General features: G+C 41.2%; 1 protein-coding gene across 3 annotated transcripts in view; it reads right to left on the bottom strand.

Moving 5' to 3' along the window:
• Positions 1–4: 4 nt before the first annotated feature.
• The window catches only part of ankrd6b (ankyrin repeat domain 6b), a 188,744-nt gene continuing 173,910 nt past the window's right edge, over positions 5–14,838 (bottom strand). For 2 of the 3 annotated variants that reach the window (XM_030404994.1, XM_030404992.1), the window contains 4 exons: positions 7,719–7,871; positions 4,383–4,496; positions 3,825–4,125; positions 5–2,727 (listed from right to left, as the gene is read on the bottom strand). In XM_030404994.1, coding sequence (XP_030260854.1) covers positions 2,135–2,727; positions 3,825–4,125; positions 4,383–4,496; positions 7,719–7,871 — 1,161 coding nt within the window. In that variant the 3' untranslated portion in view covers positions 5–2,134. The remainder of the gene's footprint in view (positions 2,728–3,824; positions 4,126–4,382; positions 4,497–7,718; positions 7,872–14,838) is intronic. The other variant, XM_030404995.1, reaches the window with a different exon arrangement.

The following is a 14,838-nucleotide window of genomic DNA, read 5'->3' as shown; positions in this document are numbered from 1 at the left end:
GATGTTGACTGAGATTTTTTAAAAATACAAAATATGTTTTCTGGCATAATGATACAGATTGCATTATTCATATCCACGTTGAACTAATAAACATCTATGAGCAGACAATCACAACATCAAACATCAAGGTAATACTGCAACACAACTCTGAGCTTTCTTCATATTCTGACAGGATTCATCAACGCTGTCCTTTACAGGTAGGCAAGATTGGCAGGGCACTTGGCATACAGAAACACAGGATTAAAGACAGTTCAGGATCTGGTGTCAACCAGGGCTGCAACCAATGATTCATTTCATTCCTGATTTATCTGCTGACTGGTGCCTCCATCAAGTGTTTGGTCTGTAAAACATTAACAATTATGTAAAATGGACCTAATCAAATCATCACAATGGAGAAACTACCACCCAATAAGAAAAAACAAACAAGCAAAAAACATACCAAAACAATTCATAAAAATACTTTTTTTAAACGTCATTTCATTAATCAGAATCAGAATCAGAAATACTTTAATAATCCCAGGGGGAAATTATTTAAATGTTTAAATATAAAAAAATATTTTAATTATTTAATGCTGCTCTAATGTCGACTGTAGTAGTGTTGCTTGGCAGGTTTACTTACAAATATGAAGAATGGACAGAAACATACAATTAACAAAGTCTCAGTGTTTTGCATCCACTCTTACTGCCCACTCCAGTGGATTGTAAACACTTAATGCCATTCATAAAATAACTGAAACACTGACCTAAGATACAGCTACTATCCACTGCAAGCTGCACCACTGAGTGCCTGAAGAGACAGGATATGGATGGCAGCATACACTTTAAAAGTGAAACACTTGAATTATCTACTTAAGTCGTCCCTTTTTGCAGTGAAAATAATGTTTTTGGTATTTTTTAAAATGATTAGTATTATAGTAATAGTAGTATAGTAATAGTATTAATATTAACTGAAAGAAAGGGAGAAAAATGGTAACTTTGCTTACACATTTTTAAAATACAATGATCGTGATATGGAATCTGAAGTGAGTGAATGGGATACCAAAAAGTAAATAAGAATTCAAAACATCTCTGCAATTTCATTTTCAAATACAATTATTTGTTCATGATGTTTAGCCAAAATAAAGAAATATAATAAAATATATTTTTTAAATTCCTTTGTTTCAATGCTTTTTTAGTTGATCACTTTTTCATACACTAACTATAGTTATTCACCAAGAAAGTCTGAAATGATTTTATGGGCATGGTCAAGCCATCAAACAAATGACACCATGCGGCAAAATCAACCGCAACAAAAACTAACCTTCAGTAGGGCTACATGCTGCATCAGTTTAGTTACATTCTCAAAAATAAGCAGTAGGTTGCTCCTCAGTCACAGGGCTGATTTCAGCATGCAAACATCAACTAAAAGCTTATTACACTTTTATTCCCTCCATCCACACAGCTTCACTGTGATCCAATGACACCAATGTGCACCTCACTTATGCCTGCTGGCAAAGGTCCCATGTTGCGCTCTTTTTCAAGTTCATATTTTTATTTTGGATGTCTAAAAGAAGAATGAACATGCTTTATTGTTCAATAATTTCCCCCAAACTTATTGTAAGTTGCTTTGGACAAAAGTGTCTGCTAAATGTAAATGTAAGTCCAGACGGCTTGCGAAGGCAGAGTTCATGAATGTGGGCTGAGTGGTTTATAATCACAACTTTCACAATATGGGACCATTAGAGAAAGACAGTTGCAATATTCTATCTTCACACAAATCAGTGTTTAGAGCATGGTAGGGCTTATTATAAATGGACGTGTGTGTACACACTGCACATAGTGTTTGTTGATGTGATTAATGTTGTGCCTCTCTCCTATAATTGGCACAGTAGATCAATCTGATACCTAGCTTAATATCTACTGGTTTATTTACAACAGTGCACGAGAGCTGCCCTTATTACTACACGACTATCAGTCCAGTGCTACCATGACAGCCAACGGGGATTTGATATGTGAAAACATACATAGAGATACAGTGAATCCAACAATGAAAATAATGCCTTTACTTCTCTACTGTGGTAGCAGTTGTTGTCCATGGCTGTTAAAGAGGGTCAAATCAGATCTTACAGTCTGATGGTGACATATGAGCTGTGTGTTAGCAGTCGTCATGTCTGCTGGTCCTCAGCATGTGCAGTTCGTCCTCCAGGTAAGTGATCCTCTCTACCAGAGCAGCTCGGTCGGCCTGAGCCCTCTGATTGGCCTGCCAGCGAGCCTCCTGCACCTTCCTCTCATACCAGCGCTCCATCTGCGTTGACACAGCCTCAAAGAAGTACTGAGTCACCTCCAGAGCGTGCATGTTGTCCCTCTCTTGAGCAAACGATGGTTCACTGGGCTGCTCGCCAAACACCTCCAGAGTCCTGACCCCTGAGGCCCCTCTGGACTTAGTCATGCCCTGGGAATGTTTCTTGCGGTGCTTCCCTCTGTCCCGCCCTCGCTCCCTGTCTCTGAGGCCAGCTTCAGTCCTGCTGCTGCAATGGCGCTCTGTGGATGGAGACAGACTGCTGGCTCTGTAACTCCTGTGCCCGCTTGCCCTGACTGCCAACACGTCCACTTCCTGCAGATCCTTGGTCTTGCTCTGGGTGTCAGCACAGATCACTGAGCGCTCCTTCGGCCGAACCACCTGGACTGATGACAGTAGGCTCTTTGCTGCAGAAGAGTTGACTTCTGCATCCTGAGCCTTATCACCATCTGGTACATGATCAAAAGAAATTCAGTTATCACACATACACAGTTTTAATTAGACAGCCTGCTAATTAAGTCTGAATCATTAATGGCATACCACAGGCAGACTGAGCCCAAATTTCACTGTTCGCAGCAATATTATTCTTTCCAAGGGTCATAATAGAGAAACAGTGCATCTAAAATAATGCACTGTTAATCACATACACCTACAGCCGCAGTCTAAATCCTCTTCAAAAAGAAATAAATGACCTCAGGGTTTAGCTTCAAGCTTTGTTTTTCTGCTTGAGAAAGAAACAGAGCAGTGGTGCAGAGCAGTTTACTCCTGTATCAGGACACACTAAAATATAGTGATCTGTAAAGACCAGGCCAAAGTTAAACAAGGCCATGAACTCACAAACTGCTTTTAAAAAATATATAACTTGTAAAAGTTGTTTACCAAGATATTTGCCACGTCATTTTCCAACATTTGTCTGCAGAGCTTAAAAAAAAAAAAATTTCAATTGACTTGTTTACATTAATGCAGGCACACAACATGACGTGTTCGTCAAAGTCCTTCTTTTGGTCTACTTTGACAATGTTTTATGTAAAGGTGCAGAACAGGCATGAGGTGAGGTGAAACAAGGCCTCTATTTTAATGAATGAACCTGAGTTAGACATTTTCAGTAACAAAAGGGTTTTCTGTATGGAGGCAAACAGAAGAGAGAATGCCTTGCTTCCAGGTGTTCAGTTGTGCCACTGTGGTGGTTGGTAGCTGCAACCTGCGGGTTTCTGTGGGTGGTGGGGACTGAGATGTTAATATGTGGCTTCTATAAACAATGCATCTATTAATATAACCCAGCATACAGTCTGGTGTGTCTACTCCTAGTCAATGAATGACTATGACTGGTCACATGTTGATTATCGATTGCTTAATTCACTGATAATGTGTGACGTGCCATCACAGTTGATCTAAACATACAGCTGTGCTCCTATCCTAAAGACCTCATGATGAAGAACATCCTTGTGTGTTTTTCATCTTTCCATGAATACTAGACCTATTTCCCATTAGTGGGAAGACATGACACTATAAACTACTAAATCATATATTAAATATGGTGAAATACCTGGAGAGCTTTCCACATGAACCACAAAGTAATGGTTTGCTGAGCCCCCCTCTACCACACTGGGCTCCCCCCGGCCTGAGTCCAGGAGGGCAAGGCTGCTTTGGAGCTCCAGGCACTGGGAGCTATCTCCCTGGCCACTAGGTGGTGCAGTGAGGCTGGCTCCATCAGCTTCATCCAGGCCCTCAGCGACAGAGGAGGAGCGTTGCAGCTTGGTGCTGCTGGGGTCTCCTGCAAAGCGAAACTCCATGTTCTGCAGCTTGGACAGACACCAGCTCTTCAGCTCACTGACCAGGGACGCCTGCTTAAAGGGCACATTCAAACACACACAACAGTTTCTATGACTTTATGGCACATTTATTTAAAGGAGCAATTGCTGACAGAAGTGGCTCCTTTCTCTACGTTTTGTAAATTTTGACGTGTCTTACTCATTGTGATAAAAAACACAATTTTTCCACACCACTGTAAAAATCAGGTAAATGGGTCGGTACCAACACCTCAGTGGTGACATCTCTCATCAACTGCAGAGCCCGTGTGTGTTTCTGTACCAGTTAGTGTTACCTGTCTCTTCTCTGCCTCCAGTCTCTCCTGCAGGGTCCGCTGCTCGATCCTCTGCAGACACTCAGTCCTCTCCGCTGACACTCTCTCCAACGTCATCTTATCAAGAGCTCGGATCTGATGGGAAATACACACACCCGGAAACATGACAGCGGTTGTTAAGTTGTTCACTTCTACAATTCCTCTAGTTGTGTTGCATTTTTTATTCAACAGTGCTATTACAACTTTCTGGTGCTGTATGTTTGTCCCTTTCCTGTTCAACCATAGCACTGTGCACATGCACAGAATCAGCCCCAGAAATAGACGTTCACTTTTGGTGTCAACATTCATCCAGCTTTACGTCCATAAGTTCACTTGAGATTTTATCTCACTTCCCTGCTCTACTTTATAGGCAAAAACATCAAACATCACAAGTACATAACTGCAACAAATGGGGACAATGAATTTTACACAAAGAAAGAAATATCTTCATGTTTACCATTTGCCAAATTAACAAGAACGTCCTTATAGTTACACATTTGTTGTAGACAGCATTTCACAAAGTTTATAAAGTTTCTCCAGAACACACACAATTGAGTCACACTTTAAGGGAGTCTGGGGATATTCTTCAAGGGCGAAAAGTAAGTAACCTATATAGGTAACTGTTTACTGGTTTCGTAAAATGTATTGTTGGCAGGGAGTTCAATGGTTAGTGAAACAGCTGGTGTGTTCACCTTGAAGGACATGTGTGCTTACCACTACTAAAAGAATGTGGTCTCATGCAGCCCGGTGAATGTGGTCTGAGTGATTTGATCTCAAATGCCTCTTCAAGGCATGTCTGAGAGTCAGGCCAACCTAAGTATTGGACCAGTTGAAGGCAGTTAAGCCAGCAGATTAACACTGTTTTAGAATGGCAGGTTCTTCTAAAATTTGTCAAGGTTTTCAGAAACAGAATGGGAATAACATAGGATACATTAAAGCAAAATGGGAGAAAGAACTAAACAGAAATATCAGAGGAGGACTGGCATTCTATGTGGTTGGCACAGCATTCATTCTCATTTAAGTGGTGAATATTTGGCTGGAAAAATCTGATTTGTTTTTTCATTACACCCCTTATAAAAAGCAAATTCTCTCAGTCACAAGAACAGTGCTGGAGGCAGTGCGGATACATGAACGCAGACCATTCCCATATTGGCTATGCCGAAAAATTCAAACTTTTTGGGGTAATGTATGATGACTGCAGGAAAGATTTGGGGATACACAATTCCTAACAATGTGATGGTCCTCTATTTTTGTGTCTTAAACGAGAATGGGATTGTTAAAAAAGACTGGTATCTTTGTAAAATACTGTTGATGGCTTGTAAAAAAGCTACAACAAAGTGCTGGTATAAAACTGAGTCTCCAAGCCTTAGCCAATGGATGGACAGAGTGAAGGAAATGTGTTTAATGTAAAGGTGACTTTCTCTCTCAATTCGAGAGGAGCAACCTTTCCCAGGAAATGGGAGAAATGGGCTGCTTTTATCAAAACAACAGAGTACGCTGCACATTAACAAGTAAAGACACTGGACATTAAATATAAGATTATCAACAGAGGAGCCCCAATGTTTTTGTCTGTTTGTTTTGTGCTTGTTTTGTTTTATTTCCTTGGCAGCTTGTTGTCAATTTGCTTTCCCTTAAAATGAAAATACTAAATAAAATGTTAAAAAAAAAAAAAAAAAGAATGGCAGGTTCAATTATGACATGTGAAATGTTTGATCAACTCTGTTCCATACACTGAACTATTTCACTGCATGACACCTGGGTCATTCCAGATCACAGTACTCAGTAAGTAAGCTGTAGAGTGAACCCCTTTCTGTCTGGCAGTCCCTCAGTCTAACTGCTGTTTACCTTCCCATGTTCAGTCTTGTGGTTCTCTTCTAGTGTATTGTGCATTCCTGTACTACTGCATATAGGTAGCAATGATGTTCAGAGTATATGCATCAATGACTATCAGTGATAGAAGCTTTTATGTGAAGCATCTGACAGAACTGTAATTATACAGAGAGTGGCTCTAGAGGGAAATGAAAGCTAACCCTCTTCACTGTTACAGTACTGTAATGTTCCATACAGGGAATAGAGGCCCTAACCTCTGCTGACGTAGCAGCTGAATACCAAGAAAAGTTTGGAGTGGGCACACAAATACTGGTTCTGTTTTACTGTTTACATATTGAGATTATTTTAACTTTCTGCTTCATTGCCTGGTGTTTCTGTCTGTACTTAACAACAAACACATTAAGATTGTTAATGTCTCTAGCGAGATGTCATGTTAACAAAAACAACATACATGTAGTATGTAGCCCCATTCACTCTGCTGTTTGGATGCAGGGATCCTGCACCAATTCCCCGCCTCCTCCTCTGTGTGAAAGTCTCAGATGTGGTGAGGGGTGAAATTTCGCTCCAGCACTGATCCGAGGTAGTATCAGAGGTGCAGGATTGGCCAACCAAATCAGTGTGAATGGACAAGGCAGTGTTTGTGTTGAAAAAAAAATCACGGTGACGGTCTCCCGACCGAGACTTCAGTGAACTTTCCCCCCTGAAAACAGCCTCCCTTCCCCATGGGTGAGAGAGTCAGACAGCGTCTAGTTTACTGATGGCGAATATGTAATTATGTAATTTAGAGTGAAAAAAAAACTTTGTCACTTTCCAGGATGTCTGGTGGGTTAGTCTCCAAATCACTACACATTATAACTGAATCCATATGATTATAAACAGTCAGTGGGTACATGTTCAGATTAACCGAAGGACACCAGGGAAAAACACCTTGAAAACACACAGATGTCAACGTCATGACGTGTACCACCACGCCTCTTTAGGCTTGTGTGAACAAATAATGGGTGAGAATTGGCGAACTGCTGCTGCAGCGATAATATGGCATCTCTATGTGAAAAGGGCTATTCAGTGTTTTGTGAGACTGAAGTAGAAATGGTAGGAAATCCTCAGTATTGTATGACAATCTCTCTATGATGGAATGTGAGTTGTTACCGTGAGGACCATACCTTCCAGTATAGCTCTGTTAAATGAATTCTCGTGATATGAGGTCTGTGCCAATTGGTACACTTAATTCTTAAGTTAGGTAATGTTGTGTCTGATGTTGCCTATCTTTGATTGCAATTGTTGTAATGTTGCATTTGTATTTGATTGACAGAAGTTTCAAAGGGATAATAAACAAAAGAAAACAAAACTAACTAAATAGCCATAGGAATTTGAATCTGGTTGGATCTGGGTTATACTTCACTAAATCTCTGCTTGAATGTGAGCAGGTTAAACATAAACAATAAAAAAACAAAAAACAAAGAGAGCTTTTCTGCAGTGTTATGGTACCTGGTGATTGTTCTTGCGGTCCAGTTGGCCCATCTTGCAGTTCATCAGGTCTTGGACCGTGTGGATTTCCGTCTTCATCTCTTCCTTGGTGGCCTCCAGCTGGTTCTCCAGTTTGTTGATGAGAGGTTCACAGCGGCAACCATTCAGAGGAGCCTGCAACAACCCGCAAACATCAACATGGCTGCTCACACAACCAACATGTCCAACAAACTCCAAAATTAGTATTGCGTCTTTACACAATCTTTATGTTTTTGCCACAGAAAGGCTTTGTGCTCCTAAAATGAAATGAATGAAAAGGGATCACACTTATTGTTCCTTAGTTTCATGCAATATTTATTTTAAGATGTTTCTTTGTACGAGCATTCATAATTTAACATGGAAGGAACAGTTGTATAATATGCAGTGACATTTTTATTGGGCCCATAGAGAGGGTCTTTTTAAAGGACTGGTACCAATGAAAAATTAGTTGTTATCTACTCACACCTTGAAATGCTGGTAAACATATGTGGTCAAAAAATGTTTTTCTGGTCTTTTGAAATCAATATTGGATCTCAGAGAGACTTGATTACACCAGACAAACTGTATGGAGATATTTTATGTTTTTTGTTGTTGTTGTGTCATACATTTTAATTACACTACTCACAATAAGTTAGGGATGTTGTTATTTACATGAGTGCTTTTCCTATTTGGTCTGAATTTTAATGAAATAAGTAAAAGTTCCCTTTGATATTACTAATAATGAATGAGAAGAAACACCATTTTCATTAGTTTAATATTTATTACCCCCAAAATTTAGACAATAACAAGGATAGCCCCAAATAACAAAAATTGACAATGTCAGTAGCGGGTGTTTCCACCATTTGCCGCAATGACAGCTTGACAGCGACGTCTCATGCTCCTCACTAGCCTCATGATGTTGTTCTGAGGCAATGCGTTCCACTCCTCCACAAGTTCTACACGCAGTTCTGCCAGGTCACATGGGGGTGGGGTACAATCATCCAGTCTCTGCTTCAGCTTCAGCTGGTCCCAGACGTGCTCTATGGGGTTCAGGTCAGGGGACATTGCTGGCCATACCATATGAGGCACTCCGACTTCCTGAAGTCGAGCTGTGACAATTCTGGCACGATGTGGTGGAGCATTATCATCCATGAACAGAAAGTTGGGGATGTGCTGGCGGAGTTGGGGGATGATGATGGGTTCTATGATGTCTCTGAGGTAAGAATGTGCTGAGACTGAGCCATCTACAATAACCAAATCTGTTTTGCGCTGACTGGTGATGCCTGCCCAGACTGTTGCACCTCCTCCACCAAAGGGAACCCTGGGGACCATGTTGACCTCAGCGTATCGCTCACCTCACCTTCTCCAGCAATGCTAACGACCATCATTTCTGTGCAAGGTGACCTGACACTCATCAATGAACAGGACGGTAGACCACTGCTGCATTGTCCAGGTCACATGGTCTTGTGCCCACTGCAAACGTTCATGGCGGTGTCTTGGTGTCAGTGGAGTCACCTGCAACGGTCGTCCGGCATTCAAGCCAAAGCGGTGGAGTCGGTTTCGAATGGTTTGTCTGGAAACCCTAGTACCCCTCACATCTCGTAACTGGGCCTGCAGCTGTGTGGCAGTTGCATAACGATGTCTGAGTGCATAGGTCCTTAGGTACTGGTCATCGTTGCGGTCTGTCACTCGTGGGGCTCCACTCCTGGGTCTGTCACGAACTCTGCCAGTAGTTCTGTGTCTTGATGCAAGTCTGCTGATGACACTTTGAGACACACAAAGTTCACGAGCAACATCTGACTGCCTGCCACTGACCCGAAGGCGCGCTATGGCCAGGTGGCGCTGCTCGTCCGTTAAGTGACGTCGTGTGTTCATGGCTGTTTGAACTTGGAATGACTTACTGACAATACCAGCTTTTTATACCCGCAGAATGTTGAAATTGATGCCACATTGAAAATGTAGTTTTTTGGTATTGGCCCCAATATGTAAGGCACACTGTACACAGTGAGACCATTACGTGGAAAACACAAAATGAGGTGTGTCTATCATCCCAATACAATTGCCTCCCTATCCCAAAACTCTCTGAAGTGAAACAAACACCGTATGTATGAAATCCACTGAGTCTCTCACAATATCCCTAACTTATTCTGAGTAGTGTAAGTCCCTAACAGAGATGGACAGAGTACTCGACCCCAGTACTTGAGTAAGAGTACAAATACTACTGGTCAAAATTTACTCCGTTACAAGTAAAAGTAGCTCAGATGACATGTTACTCGAGTAAGAGTAAAAATTACTTGCTTTTAAAGGTACTTAAGTATCCAAAAGTACATGCTTTTAAATTTACTTTAAGTAAAAGTAAGAGTAAGAGTAAGAGTAAATTTCTTATTTTTCACATCAATGAATTACTATAATTTTTTCTAAATGAATTTAAGGACCTTTTAACTCTTGTTTCTGAGAATTAACTCTTTGAAACCACCTGCACTGATGTGCTTGCTTTTAGAACCACAATGTTACATAAAGCCTGCAGAAACACAAATACAATGATGGGGATCACAGGAGGACAGCACAGTGATGTTGATAGGTTTTCAATGTAGTGAGTCCCCGGGACCCACAGGTGGTGAGTTGAGTGGGTCCCTGGGAAATTCAATGGGTCCCGACTAGGGCTGCACGATTCTGGAAAAAATGTGAATCACGATTTTTTTGCTTAGAATTGAGATCACGATTCTCTGGCACGATTTTTTTCACAAAATGTTTATTGTACTGATGAACTTGAACAAAACACACACAAAAAAAACATGATAGTATGGCAGATACTACTATGCCTCTGCCAAAGCAATGTTGTTTTGTTCATTTCAAGTTCTATCATTGGATGAGAAAATATTTTTACACAAATTAAAAAAAAAAAAAAAATTAGTCTCCCAAGATGAGAGGGCATCCTTTTATACCTCATGTTGTACAGTGTTTATTGGGGCTGTATCTTAAGCTAGGTGATATGTGATAGCTGCTGTGATCGGCTTTCTAAAACGGAGGCATAATTTTCTTCCTTTTCCAAAAGCCGCCTCAGAGGTAGAGGTAAACATGTGACGTGACGTGAAGCCCGACGTTTGGCTGTGAGCAGTTGACAACGAATTTGTCTTCAAAATAAGAGCTTTACATTACACCCCATTGGAGTTTAGAGCTGGGTTCTTAGCAGGGGGCTTTTAATTTGAAAGTAGCGACCGTTCCTAGATTGTGGCTACAACAACAAGCTAACACAACCATTACCAACGTATTTTAACTGATATTTGGGGGTTTTAAGGTCCCTTGAAGTTTAACATATCTGGCGTTTGACGCTCAAATGACTAAAAACGGAGTATAGACCCAATACTTACATTTGAATGCGAGATCTGCCCCACTTGAGGTCGCCATTATTTATTTATTTATTTCTTCTCTTTAGGCGCGCAATGAATCTTGGGCAATGTGTAGCCGCGAAGGATAGTAGCGGTGTGTCGTCCAGGAACAGGCAAAAGAAGGAGGCATTTGTGGGGAGCATTTGGAGCACACTTTGAATTTGGACAGGCTTCGCGCAGCTTAGTGACGTAATTGCACTTCAAATACGCACTCCGAAGGATGGTGCCCCTGAATTTGAACACAGCCACTCACTCCTTCCATACACTTAACTGCAGGTGGGCTTCCGCCACTGAATCATGTGTTGTAAAGACGCTTTACCACAGGTTGAGGGAGGAGGCAGCGGCAGTGCTGCGTTTGGGGGCGCTTCAAAAAATCCGGGAGGAAAATAGGAGCATTTGTTTGTGATTCAGCTCGAGATATAAAATGCTTCAGAATCGCTGTGTGTAGATATGAGATCACGTGTATGTGTGAATCGAGATCGCGATTTTTTAACGATTTTTTGTGCAGCCCTAGTCCCGGCTTCCCAGTTAAAAAGATTTCTTTCTTTCTTATATTATTCTCCTTCTTAAATTTTATTGAGTGTTGAAGTCCTTTGATGTTGGTATGATATGGTTATAATAAACGGATGTATTCATGTATGTTCAAAATGTATCTGAAATTAAACAAATAAAATTCCAGATCTGAAAAGTTTATTGCAAAACAACTGTCACAGTGGCATATGACATTCAAATCAAACAGCATTTTTGTAGCAACATAAATAGCACCAAAATAAATTACTAAAATTCAAATAGTCTGCTGACCTGCACCGTTTGGGCATAACAAAATGGTGGCTACCATTCAATGTAGTTTTCATCACCACCACCAGATTATGTTCTATTTATTTCATTACAGCACGTCCCCTAAACGTTAAAATATAATCGACACAAATGAGCACAGCATCGAGCAGTGGAAACGTGGGTTTATTTACTATGAAGTTCGTATTTTTAATTGTTGAAATCAGAGGTGTAGTAAGCTTTTCAAAAGTTCGGGGGATGGATGTGGTGGTGGTGGTGGTGTTTTTTTTTTACACAATTTTGGGTCGGGGGATGATGATAAATAACCACACCCTGACATGTAAATGTGACATCGGTCTTGATTCGTTTGATTATTATATTTATAATAGAAGCCTACTCCATCTGTAATTTTTCTTTTTTACCATTAAATGTTATTTTATACATTATCATATTCTATAATGTTCTGTCATGGACTATGTCACTTCACTGCTAACATAAAAGAGAGCTGCTCACTGCCAGTTGCAGCTTCTTATCTTGATCTGCAGTCTCTGTTAATTTTTTGTCATGATTGTTATTACTAGTACTTAGATTATCAAAAATCACAGTTACATGTCAGGATGTGGTTATTATAGACAGATTAAATATTTAACTGTCATATGTCATCACAGTAACAGCGATACATACATTAGCAGCTGTAAACACATAAAAAACATATATATAAATATACATGTATAAAACACATCATGTGGTTTGGTGTCGACCTGTATTCTGAACGTATCAGGAGTAATCAACGTTTATAATCATCAGAGAACGTTACAGACAATGTTTTTGGTGCTCTCCGTTTCCAGAGAATTCACAGAGAAGCTGGAGCCTCATCAACAAGAGCTGAACAATAAATCTAACATAGCAAGAGAGGTGGGACTTAAGGCAGAACAGTCAATCATCAGCCAGTCAGTCCCAAAGCCGGTGTCATGTTTGAAGCAGCAACAGGAAAGGGAGGAGAGAGGAGGCAGCTGCAACGAGCGCAGACTTAGAGCGGCTGGAGTCACTTTCTCCTAGCCGCCGCTCCTTCAAATTACTTTTTTTTCCGTTTTGTTTCGTAGCGTTTTCTTCCGCTTTCTCCATGCGGGTGATGTTACCGCTTTATACCACCTTTTTCCAAGGTGGAGCGGGGGTTACTGGGGCCAAATCCAGTGACTCTATGGGCGAAGGCCAGGGTACTCCCTGGACGAGTCGCCAGCTCATCGCAGGGCCCTTGCCGATGGCAGTGGCTGCCACAAGGGTGCCAACTGCACATCAGGAGCAATTTGGGGTTCAGTATCTTGCTCAAGGATACTTCGGCATGTAGCTCAGTCCCGCCCTGGGGAGCCAGGGATTTGAACCAGCAACCTTCCGGTAACTAGTCCTCAGCTCTACCCACTGAGCTACAGCCGCCCCTCTTTTTTTTTTTTTTAAATTGTCGCAAATACACCACCGCCGCATCATATCTCCACCTTCACAGCAGAGTCCTGCACTGGGTCGGGTGTCGCGAGTGCTGAGGTAAACTAGATAACTATCTTGCTCAGTATCTCTTTGGAGTAGATTCCACCCCCCCCGCCCCCAATAACTTACCGGTGCCATCGACGTTAATTACTCGCGAGAGCGTGGCCTTGAAAGTGACATCACGTCAAGCACCCAGGCACCAGGTCAGAGAGTCAGAGGAGTGTCATCTTGAAAATAGGGCAACGACTCACCGGAGAAAAGGTAGACTTATTAGCTTAAGAAAACTTATAATAGATTTTATAAGTTCAATAGGCATTCGCAAAATATTGATGGCCAGCTAAGGTTACGTAACATATCGGTAGCTTAATTAATTGGGCCCGGTGCTAACTCAACTCAGTGTCGCTAACATAAGTAAACTAATTGATAGCATTAAGCGAATATATACACACCATGATGTAACTGCTGACTGCATTTTCAGATGAGCTTGTTCAAATATTTCTCAAAACCCAGAAAAATTCATTGTTCTGAGCCTGGGTGCAATCTTTGCCACTGATTCTACAGCCCCATCAAGAAATTATTATTTATTGTTTTATTTAGTGTTTTATTTTATTGTTGTATTTTTGTTATCATTTCTTATTTTCACATTCAGCCTTTAAAAAGCCCTTTTCCATGTCAGCCATTCAATAAAAAGGGGGATTATGCTGGGCATAAAAGTAAAATCTGCAGTCAAGTGTCATTTGTTTACGCTGCCATGGCTCCCCGGAGAGCCTGCCCCCGCTGCTGAAAAAAATCAGAGAGAAAACACTGCTGTCCATATGTAATCCAGAGTCCAGCTCGCAGTGTCATGGCATGAAGAATAAAATCATCCGTCTCTGAGGGATCTCAGTCCTTCCTGGGTTCAAACCAGGGCCTTCCTCAGTTTTTATGTGTCCAAAAACAGTCCCAGGAGGTGGTCCCATCCTCCAGTTTACCTTTTAATCTGTTGAGCATAGACTCGTAAAATGCAGTCTCAACCATTGCGTCCACTCTTTCATATTTGGACGTTTAACTGTTTTCCAATGTCTCAAAATGATTCTTGATGCAGTGATTAAACCGACCATAATAACAGAAAAGGTACCTTTTGAAATGTTAGGTATTTGGGATTTGTCCCCTAATAAACATAATTCAGGGGTCAGAGGCATTGCTGAACCAAGCCAGCCACTCAAAACCTCTACCACTTTAACCCAGAACGGCATCACCAGGACACACTCCCATATACAGTGTAGAAAAGCTCCCACCTCTGTTTTACATTTCCAACATAGGTTGTCATTCATCAGTTTCATCCTGTGAAGTCTCGTCGGCGTGTGGTAATATCGATGTATAATCTTATACTGTATGAACTTTCCTCTCGCCTCTCACAAGTTTTCCACACTCCGACAAAATCTCCAACCATTTCTCCTGTGTAAAACCTGTTCTCAAATCCCTCTGCCACAGCAGCT

Source organism: Sparus aurata, chromosome 22 (genome assembly GCF_900880675.1).
Source record: "Sparus aurata chromosome 22, fSpaAur1.1, whole genome shotgun sequence".
Taxonomy (NCBI): domain Eukaryota; kingdom Metazoa; phylum Chordata; class Actinopteri; order Spariformes; family Sparidae; genus Sparus; species Sparus aurata.
The sequence above is the reverse complement of the archived record's forward strand: the minus strand, read 5'-3'. Positions and strand labels throughout refer to the sequence as shown.